The 15,653-nt window shown below is 39.5% G+C and overlaps 2 protein-coding genes across 11 annotated transcripts in view; one reads left to right on the top strand and one right to left on the bottom strand.

Annotated features, from left to right (window-relative positions):
• The window catches only part of Tpgs2 (tubulin polyglutamylase complex subunit 2), a 58,595-nt gene extending 52,313 nt beyond the window's left edge, over positions 1–6,282 (bottom strand). For 2 of the 4 annotated variants that reach the window (XM_020166324.2, XM_074069980.1), the window contains exon 1: positions 5,938–6,277. In XM_020166324.2, the coding sequence (XP_020021913.1) occupies positions 5,938–6,019 (82 nt within the window). In that variant the 5' untranslated portion in view covers positions 6,020–6,277. Of the gene's footprint in view, positions 1–5,937 lie in introns of all 4 variants that reach the window. The other 2 variants (XM_074069979.1, XM_020166325.2) reach the window with 2 other exon arrangements.
• Positions 6,283–6,361: 79 nt separating this feature from the next.
• The window catches only part of Kiaa1328 (KIAA1328 ortholog), a 291,633-nt gene continuing 282,341 nt past the window's right edge, over positions 6,362–15,653 (top strand). For 3 of the 7 annotated variants that reach the window (XR_012447056.1, XM_074069919.1, XM_074069918.1), the window contains exons 1-3: positions 6,362–6,473; positions 13,864–13,899; positions 14,620–14,762. Coding sequence is in view for 6 of the 7 variants with exons in the window: in XM_074069919.1 (XP_073926020.1) it covers positions 6,416–6,473; positions 13,864–13,899; positions 14,620–14,762 (237 nt within the window). In the remaining variant the exon portion in view is untranslated. The other 4 variants (XM_074069920.1, XM_074069922.1, XM_074069923.1 and 1 more) reach the window with 4 other exon arrangements.

Genomic DNA, 15,653 nt, shown 5'->3' with positions numbered 1-15,653 from the left:
AACGAGAAAAATGGAGGGGATGAACCAATTTAGGACATAATACATGGAAATGCCATAATGAAACTCCCTGCATAGCTGTCTTAAACAAAAGTGTCTCCTCAAAAATGGAGAACAGGATGGTAAAACAGGTCTTGTCTGGGGTTTGGTACCAGTGAGAGGGGGGAAGATCTAAGGAAAGGGTTTAGGAGGGTGAATATGGTAGAAATATTATGTAATCATGTATAAGAATGGAAAAATGAGACCTGAAACTAAGAATGGAAGAGGGGGGATAAAGGAGAATGATGGAGATATGACATTATAGGCCTTTAAGAGTCAGGGAAGATAATGTGCCTATCTTTGTGGCCAGATAAGAATATTCAAAGTGAATACTGAAGAAAATACTATGAACTAAAGAATTGGTTAAGGGTGAACTTGCACCACAGTCTGAAAGTGGGTTATTTAGAGGATGGAAGTAGGGAGTGTGTAGACTGCACAGTGTGTAACTTGAGGTTAACAGTATCATTAGAGTGGCCAGGTTGTAGTGCTGGCATATGCAATGTTTTCCACACTGAGCCCGCATGTAGCACTAAACACATGCTATCTTCCCGAGTCTGAAATTTTGGTAACTATGGCTGATTACTTTGCTATGTGACCAGACCACAGCAAACCTGGAATTTGGGTCTTAAGCTGGCTTCATTGGGCAGTAATACCACACACATATTGATGCATTTCACTGCTTCAGGAAGGCATCTCTTCTGTGTGACCACTCTCAGGAGGAAACAAAGTCAGAAGCCTGTGCATGGATTCCTCTATTATCCCTGATGTCTCTTCTTCTTGTTGATTAATGTAGTAAGTTATTACTGGAGTATGACTGTCTCTGAGTCCCATCTTTCTAGTGAATTACTGAACAGTGTGTGGTTGTGGGATTCCACAAGCATGAGTAGAACTTATTTTAGCATAAATTAGTTTGCTTTTAGAATCAGAAAAAGTTTTTGAGTCAGATTTAAGTCTTTCTCTAATTATCAGGTGATGTACACCCATTTATATTTATCGTTAGTGACAGACTTGTTTTGTCTTGACTCTAATTTTTTTTCTTTTTGAGATATGTATCCTTTGCTCTTTTGTTTAAAACATATGGGGGAAATGTATTAGATTCCTATTGTTGAGTAATTACCACAGATTTGCAGATTTAAGCAACACCTTTTTTAGGTCACAGTTCTGTAGCTCAGAAGTCTGCTGAGGCTGAAATCAATGATGTGTCCTTACACCAGCTGCACTGGTTGCTCAGGTGCCAGCTGTGTTCTCATTTGGAGTCTGGAATTATCTTGAAGCTCATTCCTGTTTTTGACAGAATTCAATTCCTTGTGGTTGTAGACCTGAAGTCTTCATTTTCTTATTTGATGTTGATTAGGGCTATTTTCCATTCCTTCTTGCCATGTGGTCCTACCTATCTTCAAGTAAGCAAAATTGTAACCTATCTTTTTCATGCTTCAAATCTCATTTAGTCATCCTTTTCTGTTGGATATTTCAGTTGATTCCACTTTTTTTTATTCATATGTGATACAATGTTTGGGTCATTTCTCCCCCTTCCCCCACTTCCTCCCTCTCCCCCCTACTCCTCGATACCCAGCAGAAACTATTTTGCCCATATCTCTAATTTTGTTGAAGAGAGAGTATAAGCAATAATAGGAAAGACCAAGGGTTTTTGCTAGTTGAGATAAGGACAGCTATACAGGGAGTTGACTCGCATTGATTTCATTCTAGGTTAATTTTTCTTGATCTAAACTTTTCTCTAGTTCCTGGACCCCTTCTCCTATTGGCCTCATTTGCTTTAAGTATCTGCTTTAGTTTCTCTGCATTGAGGGCAACAAATGTTATCTAGTTTTTTAGTTGTCTTACCTATCCTCAGACCTCCCTTGTGTGCTCTCGCTTTATCATGTGCTCAAAGTCCAATCCTCTTGTTGTGTTTGCCCTTGATCTAATGTCCGCATATGAGGGAGAACATACAATTTTTGGTCTTTTGGGCCAGGCTAACCTCTCTCAGAATGATATTCTCCAATTCCATCCATTTACCAGCGAATGATAACATTTCGTTCTTCTTCATGGCTGCATAAAATTCCATTGTGTATAGATACCACATTTTCTTGATGCATTCATTAGTAGTGGGGCATCTTGGCTGTTTCCATAACTTGGCTATTGTGAATAGTGCTGCAATAAACATGGGTGTGCAGTTGCCTCTGGAGTAACCCGTGTCACAGTCTTTTGGGTATATCCCAAAGATCCACTTTTGACTTATGAAAAATGCTGCTCAGAATAATTATGTAAAAGTGTTTGTGTGTAAATGTTTTTATTTTTCTCCAGTGGAATTGCTGGTCATATGATAAAACTGTTTAATATTTAGAGGAAAGGTCAAACTTTTTCCAAAGTTGCTGTGCTATTTTACATTCCTACCATCAATCATTAAGGGTTTCAGTTTCTCCACATCCTAACGAACATTTATTATGAGTGTCTTTATAATTATGCCCATTCTGGTGAATGTGAGTGGTATCTCATTGTGGTTTTGGTCTTTTTCCTTAATGACTTATAATTACTATCTTTACATCTACTTATGTGCCACTTGTAAGTCTTCTTTGAAGAAATGTCAACTGATATCCTTTTAAATTGGATTATTTATCATTTATTGTTGAGTTGGAAGAATATCCTATGTAGAGTTCCTTTTCATATATATGATTTATAAATATTCTCCATTTTATGGGTGTCTGTCACTTTCTTGATGGTATTTATAAATGCACATTTTTAATTTTGATGAACTCTGGAATGTATTGCTTAATTGAAGGTCACTTAAAAACTAACATAAGGCCTGTTTTCTTCTAAAAGTTTTATAGCTCTTACATTCAGGTCTAAGATCAATTTGTAGTCAAATTTTACACATGATTTGAAGGAGGGTCCAATTTCATTCTTTTAGATGTGGATATCCAGTTGTAACAGGACCATCTGTTGATATTTTTTCTCCCCACTGAGTTGTTTTGACATCCTTATAAAAAAATCAATGGCCCTTAAATGTGATAATTTTTGGAATCTCAATCATATTCTAATAATCTATATTTTATGCCAGTACCCCTCTAAACTATTGTAGCTTTCAAATAAATTATACTAAAATACATATAAAATTCATTATTCTAGCTATTTGTAAATGGACAGGTGAGTGACATTACATATTTACATTGCTGTGCAACCATCACCACTATTAATCCCCTGAACTTTTTTATAATTCCAAACGTAGTGAATTTTGAAATCGGGAAGTCTGAGTGAAAGGAATGTTTACCTTCTTTTCCAAAATGTTTTGGCTATTCTGGAACTTGCATTTATATTAATTTTAGGATTAGATTGGTTTGAGTTTAGACTTAATTGTAGACAGTTGATTTGAAAAACAATTTGGATAGTATTGTATTTTAACAATATTAACTCTTCCATCCATACACATGGGATGACTTCTCATTTACTTTAGTCCTCTTTAGTATCTTTCAAGTCCTTTGTTGTTTACAATGCACAAGTCATGAACTTCTGTTATCTAATTTTTATTTCATTCCTTTAGATACTATTGTGAATGCAACTTGTCTTAATTTCATTTTTTTTTTTGGTTGGGTTTTTTTTTTCATTTTTCTTTTATTATTCATATGTGCGTACAAGGCTTGGTTCATTTCTCCCCCCTGCCCCCACCCCCTCCCTTACCACCAATCCCGCCCCTTCCCTCTCCCCCCCTCCAATACCCAGCAGAAACTATTTTGCCCTTATTTCTAATTTTGTTGTAGAAAGAGTATAAGCAATAATAGGAAGGAACAAGGGGTTTTGCTGGTTGAGATAAGGATAACTATACAGGGCATTGACTCACATTGATTTCCTGTGCGTGGGTGTTACCTTCTAGGTTAATTCTTTTTGATCTAACCTTTTCTCTAGTAACTGTTCCCCTTTTCCTATTGGCCTCAGTTGCTTTAAGGTATCTGCTTTAGTTTCTCTGCGTTAAGGGCAACAAATGCTAGCTAGTTTTTTAGGTGTCTTACCTATCCTCACCCCTCCCTTGTGTGCTCTCGCTTTTATCATGTGCTCAAAGTCCAATCCCCTTGTTGTGTTTGCCCTTGATCTAATGTCCACATATGAGGGAGAACATACGATTTTTGGTTTTTTGAGCCAGGCTAACCTCACTCAGAATGATGTTCTCCAATTCCATCCATTTACCAGCGAATGATAACATTTTGTTCTTCTTCATGGCTGCATAGAATTTCATTGTGTATAGATACCATATTTTCTTAATCCATTCGTCAGTGCTGGGGCATCTTGGCTGTTTCCATAACTTGGCTATTGTGAATAGTGCCGCAATAAACATGGGTGTGCAGGTGCCTCTGGAGTAACCTGTGTCACAGTCTTTTGGGTATATCCCCAAGAGTGGTATTACTGGATCAAATGGTAGATCCATGTCTAGTTTTTTAAGTAGCCTCCAAATTGTTTTCCAGAGTGGTTGTACTAGTCTACGTTCCCACCAACAGTGTAAGAGGGTTCCTTTTTCCCCGCATCCTCGCCAACACCTGTTGTTGGTGGTGTTGCTGATGATGGCTATTCTAACAGGGGTGAGGTGGAATCTTAGCGTGGTTTTAATTTGCATTTCCTTTATTGCTAGAGATGGTGAGCATTTTTTCATGTGTTTTTCTGGCCATTTGAATTTCTTCTTTTGAGAAAGTTCTGTTTAGTTCACGTGCCCATTTCTTTACTGGTTCATTAGTTTTGGGAGAATTTAGTTTTTTAAGTTCCCTATATATTCTGCTTATCAGTCCTTTGTCTGATGTATAGTTGGCAAATATCTTCTCCCACTTTGTGAGTGTTCTCTTCAGTTTAGAGACCATTTCTTTTGATGAACAGAAGCTTTTTAGTTTTATGAGGTCCCATTTATCGATGCTATCTTTTAGTTGCTGTGCTGCTGGGGTTTCTTTGAGAAAGTTCTTACCTATACCTACTAACTCCAGAGTATTTCCTACTCTTTCTTGTATCAACTTGAAGCAGGAATGCATTTACTGTGTTTTTGGTTACTTAATAGCAAAATGGCCACTGTGGCCAAAACAGTGAAAACAGAAAGATGAGAGCAGATCAAGGAAGGTCTTGTGGGTCATGGTAGATAAATGTGGATTTTGTTACCACTGTGATGGGAAGGCATTAAAGTATGCTTTTCAGTCTTCCTAGACAGCTTTTCTCCTTCTTGGTTTTCTACTTAACTCTTATTTACCTTTGAAAATCTAGCATCATTTCCTCTGGGTCACGTTCCTTTACTTCCCAGAAAGAAAGGCCAGTCATCTTTTCTGTGCTACCTCTGAGCAATGACTGACTACTGACTGACCTCTCTTTCCATGCTGCTAAGAGACTTAGGGTGCTTTTTTTTTTTTTTTTTTCCGTTAAACTCTGTTTCATTTTTGTAGCCTCAGTGCAGAATACGGTGGTGGTTGCGAAAAACATGTTGGATAAAATAAAAATTAAGTCATGGTGTTGTGAGGTGCGAGCTGACTTCAGGTGCTTGCGCAGGTGCATGGTAGTGGTTGCCCCGGGAGGTTGGTCGGCCCCAGCTAACTTAGCTACCCGAAAAGGGCTTGGGTTTCAAGGACACTGCCTTGGCTGAAAATAAGAGCCCCTACTTCCCATCTGCAGGCCCTTTACATGTCTCCACTGGTCCTTCCTAACCCCAGGGTGGGGGTGCAGTGGGTGGGCGTGGGGAACCTTCGGGCCCCCGAACGGATGCTCTCAGTAATCCTTCCCCGGGTCTAGCCTCGCACCCTGCTCCCCTTCTTTCCTCCTCAACCATAGCAGCGATGCCCACTCGTATACGGGGTCCAGTGTCCATGCGACAGCGCCAGCCTGCACCTCTCCATCCCCTTTCCTTCCACTCCCACGCCCCGGATCCCCGCCCCAACTCACCTAGGATGCGGGTGATGCCCAGGGTCAGCTTCTCCAGGTGCGGCTTGCTGCTACTCACTAGCGGGGGCGGCGTCTCCTCCATGGCTCGCGTCCCCGTTCCGCGCGCCGCGGCGGCCCTTGTGGAAGGCCGGGCGGACGGGCGGAGGGCTGGGCCCCGCCTCAGCGCCTCGGCCGTCGGGTTCACGGCATGCCGGGAGCTGTAGTTCTCCGTGCCTGAGAGCACGGCGGGGTGGAGATGTGGTGCCCGGGCTGGTCCGGCAGCAGCAGCTCGGTCGGACGCTCGTTCCCGCGGCCTGAGCCTCTGCCCCAAGCCACACCTCCCAGATCCCGCCGCGTCCCCGCCCGGACCCTCTCGCCCCGCCGCAGCCGGCCGCGCAAGCGGGGGCGGGCCTCTGCGCCGTGCGGCCAATGGGGACAGAGCCTGGGGGCCGGGGCGTGGCGGCCCCGGCACGACGCCCCGAGTGGCGGTTGTTTCAAGATGGCGGACGTGGCGGGCCCCTCCCGCCCGGGCGCCGCCGCGTTCTGGAGCCGCGACAGTATCCTTCGCCCAGCTGGCAGGGGGCGCCGGCGCCCTCCCCGGGGGCGACGCGGGGCGGGCGGTCGCGTGAGATTCTGGGAGGACGGGAGAAGCACCGTGCTGACTCCGGGCACAGGGACGTGTTGCTCCGCGTCATCTAGGTCCTGGGCTTTCCTCTTGCGTGGGTCTTTAGTGTCATTTCTAGGGGTGGGGATTCTGCCATCCTGGGTCTCAACCCTCTTGTTGCGGTGACCTAGGGTCGGGACCGTCCCCTACTGACCCTTCCGCGGTGATCCCAGGTCGACTCGTGTACGGAGTAAGCTTGTGGTTGAGGAAGAGTGGGTGTTGGGTGGACAGGAAGCCTTTTTGTCTGGGTTTAGAATTATCCCTAGTCAGGACCTTGTCGGACTTGGAAGGCTCTGTCAATGATGGCTGGTATTTTCGTGCTGGGTCTTTAGGAGAGGTGGAGGACTTGGTTGCGGTGGGATGCGTTCCCTGGTTAAGGGAGTAAGATGTCACTTATTGTGCCTGAGAGTATTGCCTTACGTGTAGATTGTGGGTCACCACTGGTAGAAATTGAAGTTTTGGGGTTGAGAAGCTGGGAAGCTTTCTAGCCCATATTCCCTGTTCAGGTACCTGTGATGAGATGTTTGTGCTTCTTTCCCTGGATTAGGTAGATTGTACCCTAATGGTTCGTCTTGGTAACGCACTTCTTGTTCACTAGAGGGGCATTGCTTGGAAGAAGGAATGCAATCAGTATTATTGTTTGCCTGCAAGAATGGAGTCTTTTTGTTGGTTTGCTTAGGATTGGGGATGGCATTGTTTGAGGCATGACTGTTACGTTTGGCAGACTACCCCTTTGGACATTCTACTTAGCTCCCAGGGAAATTTACAAACTTTCCAGTTTCCCTTTTTGAGTTCCTGGAAAGGATGTTTCTGCATTCTGTGCTGCTGGGTGTTTGGTGTTATACACTTACTAAACATGTCTTACTAAACACTTGTCTGATACATTGGTGAGAAGCAAAATGAAATCATGTACATGGTGGATGAAAGTGCACTAGTGTACTGTGCAAATTAAACATTTTTTTCCTTTACCTGTCACTAGGGATGAGAGAGAATTATGTGCATTGAGGACAACTGGGCTGAATTAGAAAGTCAGGAAGTTGGAATGAGTCTGTGTGAAACACTGTCTCTGCATTGACAGGATTCTGAGATAGAGGAGACTCTTAAAGGTTATTAGCTTACAACAATTAATGGCGTTCTGATACAGAGCAAATGGGGGATGACAATCTATTGCAGTGATATTGAATAAGTTAATTAACAAGTGTGTAGAGAAACCTATACTTATGGTTTTAGCAGACCTGTACTCCCTTATTCATGTAGTCACATTACTCTCTTTTATATAGAATTCATACTCCTTAGCTCTTACATTCTCTTACTCTGAAAATTTAATGTAAAATACTCATCTGCCCTTTGATAGTGAGAAATTGAAATCATGAGGGGAAATATGTTGGTAATTACATTCTATGGAAATTCAGATATAGGAAAGAAATTGTTACTGGTAACACCCTTTTCCTCACCTTGTTCCGTCTAATGACCAGTTAATATCTAGCCTCGCATATTTTCATTTTAAATCTCTATAGGCATAAAAGCAGTATTAAATGTAACTTTGTTACTAAATATTTGCTGAAAAACATAATGATAGTTATGAGTCATTTGGTTTAGTCCTGTGCCATTGGATCTTGATTTCTTTTCTGGCACATTGAGTTCCCAGAACATCCTAGAGTCTTTATAGTAGCATTTTCAATAGGGAAAAAAAAATAGTATGCACCTACAGTACTGAAAAAAAATTTCCAGTGCTTCACCTAAAATATTACAAAAATGTGGTTGAGAGATTTCTCAGCCCTAGACGTTTCCATCATGACAGGGCAGATCACCTGTGACTGATTGTCACCTGTTTTTAAAGCTGTTGCCTTTGTAAGTTGTGCACAGTATGATTCAGTAAGGCTGATTTGCACATGGTATGTCTTAGCACCAATATATAAAAGAGGAGCTTGCCATATTGTCATTTTACGGGTTAAATCTTCTAGAAAAAAATAATGCTCTTTAACTTGTAAATTGGTTTCCTCCTTCACTATAGTTCTTGTCAAAAGTAGTTGGATTTCTACAGTATCTAAATTTGATTGTTTAAGTGCAACTGAAGGTGGTTATCATTAACAATAGTAGTAATGATAACAAATATGAACTGAAAGCAACCTGGTCAAAACATTGCAGTAGCTATGATCTCTGTCACTGAATTTTCAAATAAAATAGGCAAGGACTTTATGTTGGTGTAAAAGTAATTTGCTACATCAAAGTCTCTGTGGTCAATAATAGTTATACATGTATTGCTGGCAAGTAATTCTAACTCAAAAGGGTAAAGCAGCCAGTACTCAGCTTCTTTGCCTCAAATCCTAGAGCTTCAGAACACAGATGCTTTTCCTCTCTACCTTCTCCTGGGTTTCTAATTACTACTTTAATTCTGCGTTTTTAGATAGATTGGTATTAGCATTAAAGATACTTGTGACTTGCTATATGTAGTCTTACTGAATGCTTCTAAAGAAATCAGAGTAGGAATAAGGTGGCACATTTAACCAAATAGTAGGTATAAGGTATACTTGCTGTATATCATAAATGTCTCTTTGACGTCTCCATGAAATATACAGTTACTGGGAAGTAAATGTTTGGGTTTTTAAGATAATGAGCTGAAGATAGATTATGTATTATTTGAAAGGATAAGTTAGATGGAAGCAGTTTCAAATATTTTCTTATTTTTAAAAATGTTGTTAAAGACAGTTTATTTAGAGGTGTTTTCCTACTTGAAAAGGAATTTGGCATGGATAACTGGAATAGATTTTGCTCTCATATTTTGAATGAGATGGAGAAAAAAAACTCAACAATTTTGAGCCCTGCCTCATAAAATTAAATAACTATCAGTTTTATTCTTTCATAGATGGCTTACTGTAAACCAGGTATTTTATGTCTGGGAGATGAAAACTTGAACATAAAAGATGAAAGTCATCATCCTCTTGGTGCATACATTTTAGTGAGATAACGTCAGAAATAAATAAAATACATTGTATGTCTTATAAGTATAGGTGCTATGGAGAAAAATAAAGCAGGAAAGTGTTAAGTGGTAGGGGGAGGTAAATGGGTTACAGGAAGAGAGAGTTTTGCAGTTTTAAGTACTGCAAAAGTACTTTTAAGTACATGATTAGGAAGTGAAGTCTTCAGAAGGTGACATATGACCTAAGTAAGTGCTATGGAAGTGGGCTGGGAAGATACTGGGAAAGAGCTGCCTGAATAGAAGAAATCATAAATGCAAAAGCCCTGAGGCAGGGGCTTGGCAGCTCATTAACAAATTCAAGGAAGGCTGGAAGGAGTATGGGGAGCAGGGTGGAGGGATCAGATCTCTGAGCATCATAGGCCCTTGTAAATACTTGGGTTTTAATCTGAAAGAGGAATGACAAATTTTAAAATGTTCCTTCCATCTACTGTGTGGAAAATAGGCTGTTGTAGAGTTCTGCATAGAAATAAGAGAGAGCAGTTATGAAGAAATGACAGTGATTCTGGTGAGAGGAAAAGGTGACTTGCATAGAAGTGATAGTGTAGTGAGAAGTGGTTGGACTCCGGATACATTCTGAAGGCTGGGCCAACAGAATCTTCTGAATGTGAGGTATAGGGAGAAACAGAAGGATAGGATGGCCATTTAGTGTGATAGAGAAGGCTATGGGAGTAGCAGCTTTTGAGATGAAGTGTTTGGACTTCAGTTTTGGACAGTGTGAACTTGAAGGTTTTTTGGTTTTGGTTTTGTTTCTTTTGGCGGTACTGGGATTTGAATTCAAGGCTTCATGCTTGTTAGATAGGTACTCTACCACATGAGCCATGCCCTAGCCATTTTTGCTTTAGTTGTTTTTCAGGTAGGTTATCGATTTTCCCCCAGGACAGCCTCTGACTAGTTTCTCCTACTGCCTCCTGTGTAGCTAGGATTATAGCTGTGAACACCTGACTTGTTCTTTGATATAGGGCCTCTCTAACTTTTTGTCCAGGCTGGCATTGAACTGCAGTCCTCCTATCTCTGCCTCCCAGGTAACTGGGATTACAGGTTGGGTGAACCACCAGTAATCTTCAGTGCCTGGTCCTTGAGAAAACTTTTATGTATCTAAGTGTCAGACTTAGGGGATAGGCTCCTGCTAAAGATGAACTTGACAGAAATAAGCTTATTGATGGTGCTTAAAGAGAAGAGAAAGCTCTAAGGAAAAGGCACTGGGCATTCCAAAGTTTGTAGGCTAGAAGGAGTCTAAGGAGACTGAGTAGGAATTGTAAGAAAACCTGTGGGGAAATTATGAGTATGTGGTGTCTTTGAAGCTAAGCAAAAAAAGGTGTTTTAAGGAGAATGGCCATCTATGTCAAATGCTATTGATAGAACAAGTACAGAGAAGCCTAAGACTTAATTGATGGATTTAACAAAACAGGACATTAAAACTTTCTTAAAAGTAGTTTTACTGTGTTGATAAAATCCAAGTAAGGTTCAAGTCTCAGAGGAGAGGAACTGGAGTCAGCCAATGTCTCTTGAAAATTTTTGCTGTAAAGGGGAGGAAAAGCAGCATATGATTGTATGGGAATGTAAGGTCAAGAGAGTTTCCTTTTTTGGGGAAAAAATAAATTATTATATGTTTGGGTGCTAGTGGAAAAAGCTTAATAGGAAAAATGATTGATTCAGGAGGACAGGGGAGAGTAGCAGGAGGAATTCTTTGGCTAAAAAATAATGTAATTTCCTTTTTTGTGTATAAAGACTGTATTGGCTTTAGATAGAAGCATGAATAGTTCATCTGTGGCAAAAAGGGAAAGTAGAGTCTAGGCGTAGATACAGGAAAGGTGGTTAGATATGCAGGTAGAAGCCTGGGGCAGTCTTCACAGTTTGGTTTCCTTTTTCTTTTTTTTTGCATTATTGGGATTTGTACTCAGGACCTACACCATGAGCCACTCTACCAGCCCCTTTTTGTGATGGGTTTTTTCGAGATAGGGTCTCATGAACTATTTGCCCAGGCTGGCTCCAAACCATGATCCTCCTGATCTCTGCCTCTTGAGTAGCTAGGATTGCAGGCATGAGCCAGGAGCCACCACCAGTGCCTGGCTCACAGTTTGTTTTTCTTAAAGAAATAGGAGCTGGGCATGTAGCTCAGTGGTAGAGTATGCCCAATGCCCTAGGTTCAATCCCTAGAGAGTAAGGATGGGAGAAATTGTGTCAGGTTTGAGGAGAGAACAGTGAGATACTTGATTGAGTTTCAAATCAAGGTGAAGCTGAGTGGGGTCTGGCGTCTCCACTCAGTGAAACTGGTCTCTTCCTGCTGTTGAGTGTGAGCAGGCTCCTTTGTGAACAAACATTACATTAGTCTTACCATAGGTCAGTCTTGAGGAATATTCTGAGAGTCTTCATTTGTTCTATCTTACAATTAAAAGTACTGCCGTATGAATGGAGCATGTTCTTACACCAAGGTCTTGGGGTCCCCTCCTGTTCTTTTTTTCAAGTACATTTTGAACTGCAGATAAACATTTATAGAGTGCCTCCTGTGTATGCAAGGCCCTATGCTAATCCTAAGGAATATTTAAAAAAGAAACCGTTTTTGTTGTCATGGAGCCCACACACTTTCATTTCATAAGGCTATTTTTAGATTGGGTGTTGGTGAATTTGGAAATACTCTCTCTGTTCCTATATTAATTGCTTTCAGTTTCCTTAGAGTGGTGGTTCTAATTTTTTTTGTTTATTTGCCTGCGTGTCTCCTAAAACTTTTAAAGCTCCATCTCTGATGTTTGAGGGAACTGAAAATTTAAGGGGCACTTTTTATTAGGCAAGATCTTAAAGCTGAGATAGTGTCTTTGCTGCTACAAAGATATATGAGAAACCATGGCATCTCGGACAGTGAGCACCAGCTAAATAGCTTGCTATTTTACAGGATTCTAGGCATTTCCAGTCTGTTCCTGGAAAGACACCATTACTAGAGTTGCTTCTGGGCTAAAGTAGGACTTTTTTTTTTTTTTTTTTTTGCAGTACTGGAGTTTGAACTCAGGGCTTCACACTTGCAACGCAGATACTCTACCACTTGAGCCAAACCTTTTTAGCCCTTTTAGTTTTGGTTATTTTGGAGATGGGTCTCTCTTTTTACCCAGGACAGACTGGACAGCAGTCCTCCTATTTTAAGCTTCCTGCTGCCTTTGAGGTGACAGGTGCACATGGCCACACCCAGCTTTTTTCAGTTGAGATGGGGTCTCACACACTGTTTTGCCTGGGCTGTCCTGAAACTATGACCCTCTACATCTTGGCCTTTCATATAGCTTGGGATGATGGGTACATACCACCAGGTCCAGCTACTGGTTGAGATGGAGTATCACTAACTTTTTGTCTGGGCTGGCCTTAAACCATGATCCTCCTGATTTCAACCTCTGAAGTAGCTGTAGTATTACAGACCTGAGCCCAGCCCCCAGCTATGACTTTTTAAACATCCTATTAAATCCACCCTTTTTTTTTCCAGAAAGCTATAGTTAATAATTGCTTTGTCTAGAAAACTTGGAAAACATTTCATAAAAGAAGAACACAAAACTTGAGAATTTTCTAGTTCATTTGGAAAGAAACTTGTTTAGATGCTTCTTGCCTAGAAGTATAACAGGTTACCAAATTGTGTACATATCTGGATTTAGATACAGTTCTGAATATGATTTTGTTTCTAAAGGGATTTTGTTTCTTATTATGTTGGTTTTCTTTCTGTAGCAATGTTATGATCCTAGCATTTCTAAATTTCTCTGTTTTAAACTCAAAATAGTTCTTTGTTTAGTCTTAAATATTCTTCCACTGTTTCAATAATAGGGCTTCTTGGAACATTTCATGAGTGTACGGTAGAAGAATAAATTGCCTTTGCGTATGCATGATTGACTTGCCCCCAAACAGTGTTTGTTCTTCAAAGCTAAAGCCCAACATGAAATTATTTATTCTTCATGCCTAAAATAACCAATAGTTCCTAAGTAATGGGCAACCTGTAATTCTTAACTCCTTGTTTAGAAAAGGAAAGTAACCTAATAGAATGTATATTTTAGGGTGAGCTACTTGAGAATAGGAGTAAATACAAGTTTCATGGATCAGTGCTTTCCACATTTTTTTATGAAATACATAGTTATGATTATCTAAAGATAAACTTTTGCAGAATATTTGGTACATTTATTTCAATTGCTTTGCTTTCTTGTTTTGTTTTTAAAAGTAAGTTATAAATTCCCAGGTCAAAAGAGATGAGGAATTATAACAGACATGCAGAATAGAAGCAGGATTTGGATATTGATTAAATATACAGTTTTTTTTTCCTTCACGTTTTCCATAGTTTCTGATGAAGAACAATCAGTAGTATATGTTCCAGGTATGACTTTCTATGTTAAAATTTGGGAAGTTTCCTTTGCTTCTTAAGGATTAGGAATAAATAAAATTAGGGCAGCTTTTTCAGGTATAACTAGACACAGAATCATCTATCAGAAAATAAAATTGTGTTTTCAAAACAAATTCACAGATGCAAATTTGACCAGCCCCTCTTAAGGTTCGAAATACTGGCTCATCTTAGGTAATGGCTGGGCAAGTCAGCTTTTAGTGAACTTACAGAAAACTTCATCTATTTGGGGACAGGAAGTTCTTTCTAAACATTTTTAAATGAATAAGAGCCTAAATTTAACGTTCCTCAGGAAAAGCATGAAGACTTGATATAGGTATAGGTAAGAGACTTTTTAAAGTTTACTGGTTATTATTAGATTCGTAGTAAAACGGAATCATTAATGACACCCTAATTAGGTGAAAAGCATCTGGTTTCCCCAAGTTATCTGTGTTATGTTTTAATTTATTTCTTTTAATGTGATTTATGATTGTCTTGTTGGAAAAATGTACCTTTAAGTTTTTTTCAGTTGAATTATTATTTATTTTAAACATAACATTTCATTCATTATGTATTAAAAGAGCTCTAAAAGTTTATAAAATAAGAAAATTTTTCCATAGGTCCTGTAGAGTATATCAAGAAAGAGGTTGAAGGGGAGGAAGGTTTAAGAGGATGAGAAGATAGAATTTTTACATATTGTTTAATGAAAATTCCTAGGGATTTCTACAGAAGGAACTATCAGATCAAGACATAAGTCGACAAGTCCAAAAGCTGATGTTAAAGTTAAGACTTCTAAGGCAATGGATGCTTCAATCTCTATGGAGTCTTTAAGAGGTGCAGGAGATTCATTAGGTGAACAGGTTAGTGATTTTTTAAATTTTTCTCTTATTAATTGGTTTATATAAGAATTGACCAATAAGGGCAAAAGAGCCTTTAAAAGAATATTAGGTAATCTATAAGCATTCTCAGAAGATATAGAAACTCCTATGATCCTTTGATAAATCTGAGTATGAATATAAAATATCTAAATTATTCAAGAGTTTTGTTCCAGAGTATCTACACATGCATGAAGCCTTTGCTAAGAAAATGTTTTATCTTAATGTCTCAAGAATATATATTTTGATCTGTGTGGCATTAGTAAATTAAAATTTACAGTTTTTAAAATTGTAAATGGTATCCTTTATGATTTTTGTTCTTACGAATTTATTGATGGATGAGCTTTTATATTAGAATGATGATTTGCCAAAGAAAATTAGCCTGAATAATTATTATTGTTGTTGTTAATGATTTCACTTGGAAAATAATGTCATAAAGATCCTTGCTTTTTATAGCCCAGTCACTGATGTCTCTCTCAGCTTTGTCTTCATAACAGCATCTGCACATTCTTTGGGCATATGTCTCTTCTGGCCTATGTATTTTACTTAATTTTTGTTATATTTTCTCTCATCAACTAGAGTTGAAGTCAGGGTTTGGATCTGTGATTTGTGGGCCAAATCTATCTGCTGCCTATTTACTTACATAAAGGTTTTCTGGAACCTGGTTATGATCATTCTTTTAGGTATTGTCTATGGCTGCTTTTGTATTATAATAGGAGAGTTGCTACAGAGACTGTGTGCCCACATGCCAAAACATTTACTGACAAACTCTATATAAAGTATTCACAATCCCTAATTTATATTCTCTAAGACACTTCTAATATCTATTTCGTTACTGATAATCATTGTTAGTAGTCTACAGAATTTAGCTATTAC

This window comes from Castor canadensis, chromosome 4, assembly GCF_047511655.1.
Source record: "Castor canadensis chromosome 4, mCasCan1.hap1v2, whole genome shotgun sequence".
NCBI classification, from domain to species: Eukaryota; Metazoa; Chordata; class Mammalia; order Rodentia; family Castoridae; genus Castor; species Castor canadensis.
Note: the sequence above shows the minus strand (reverse complement) of the source record. Positions and strands in the feature narration are given on the sequence as shown.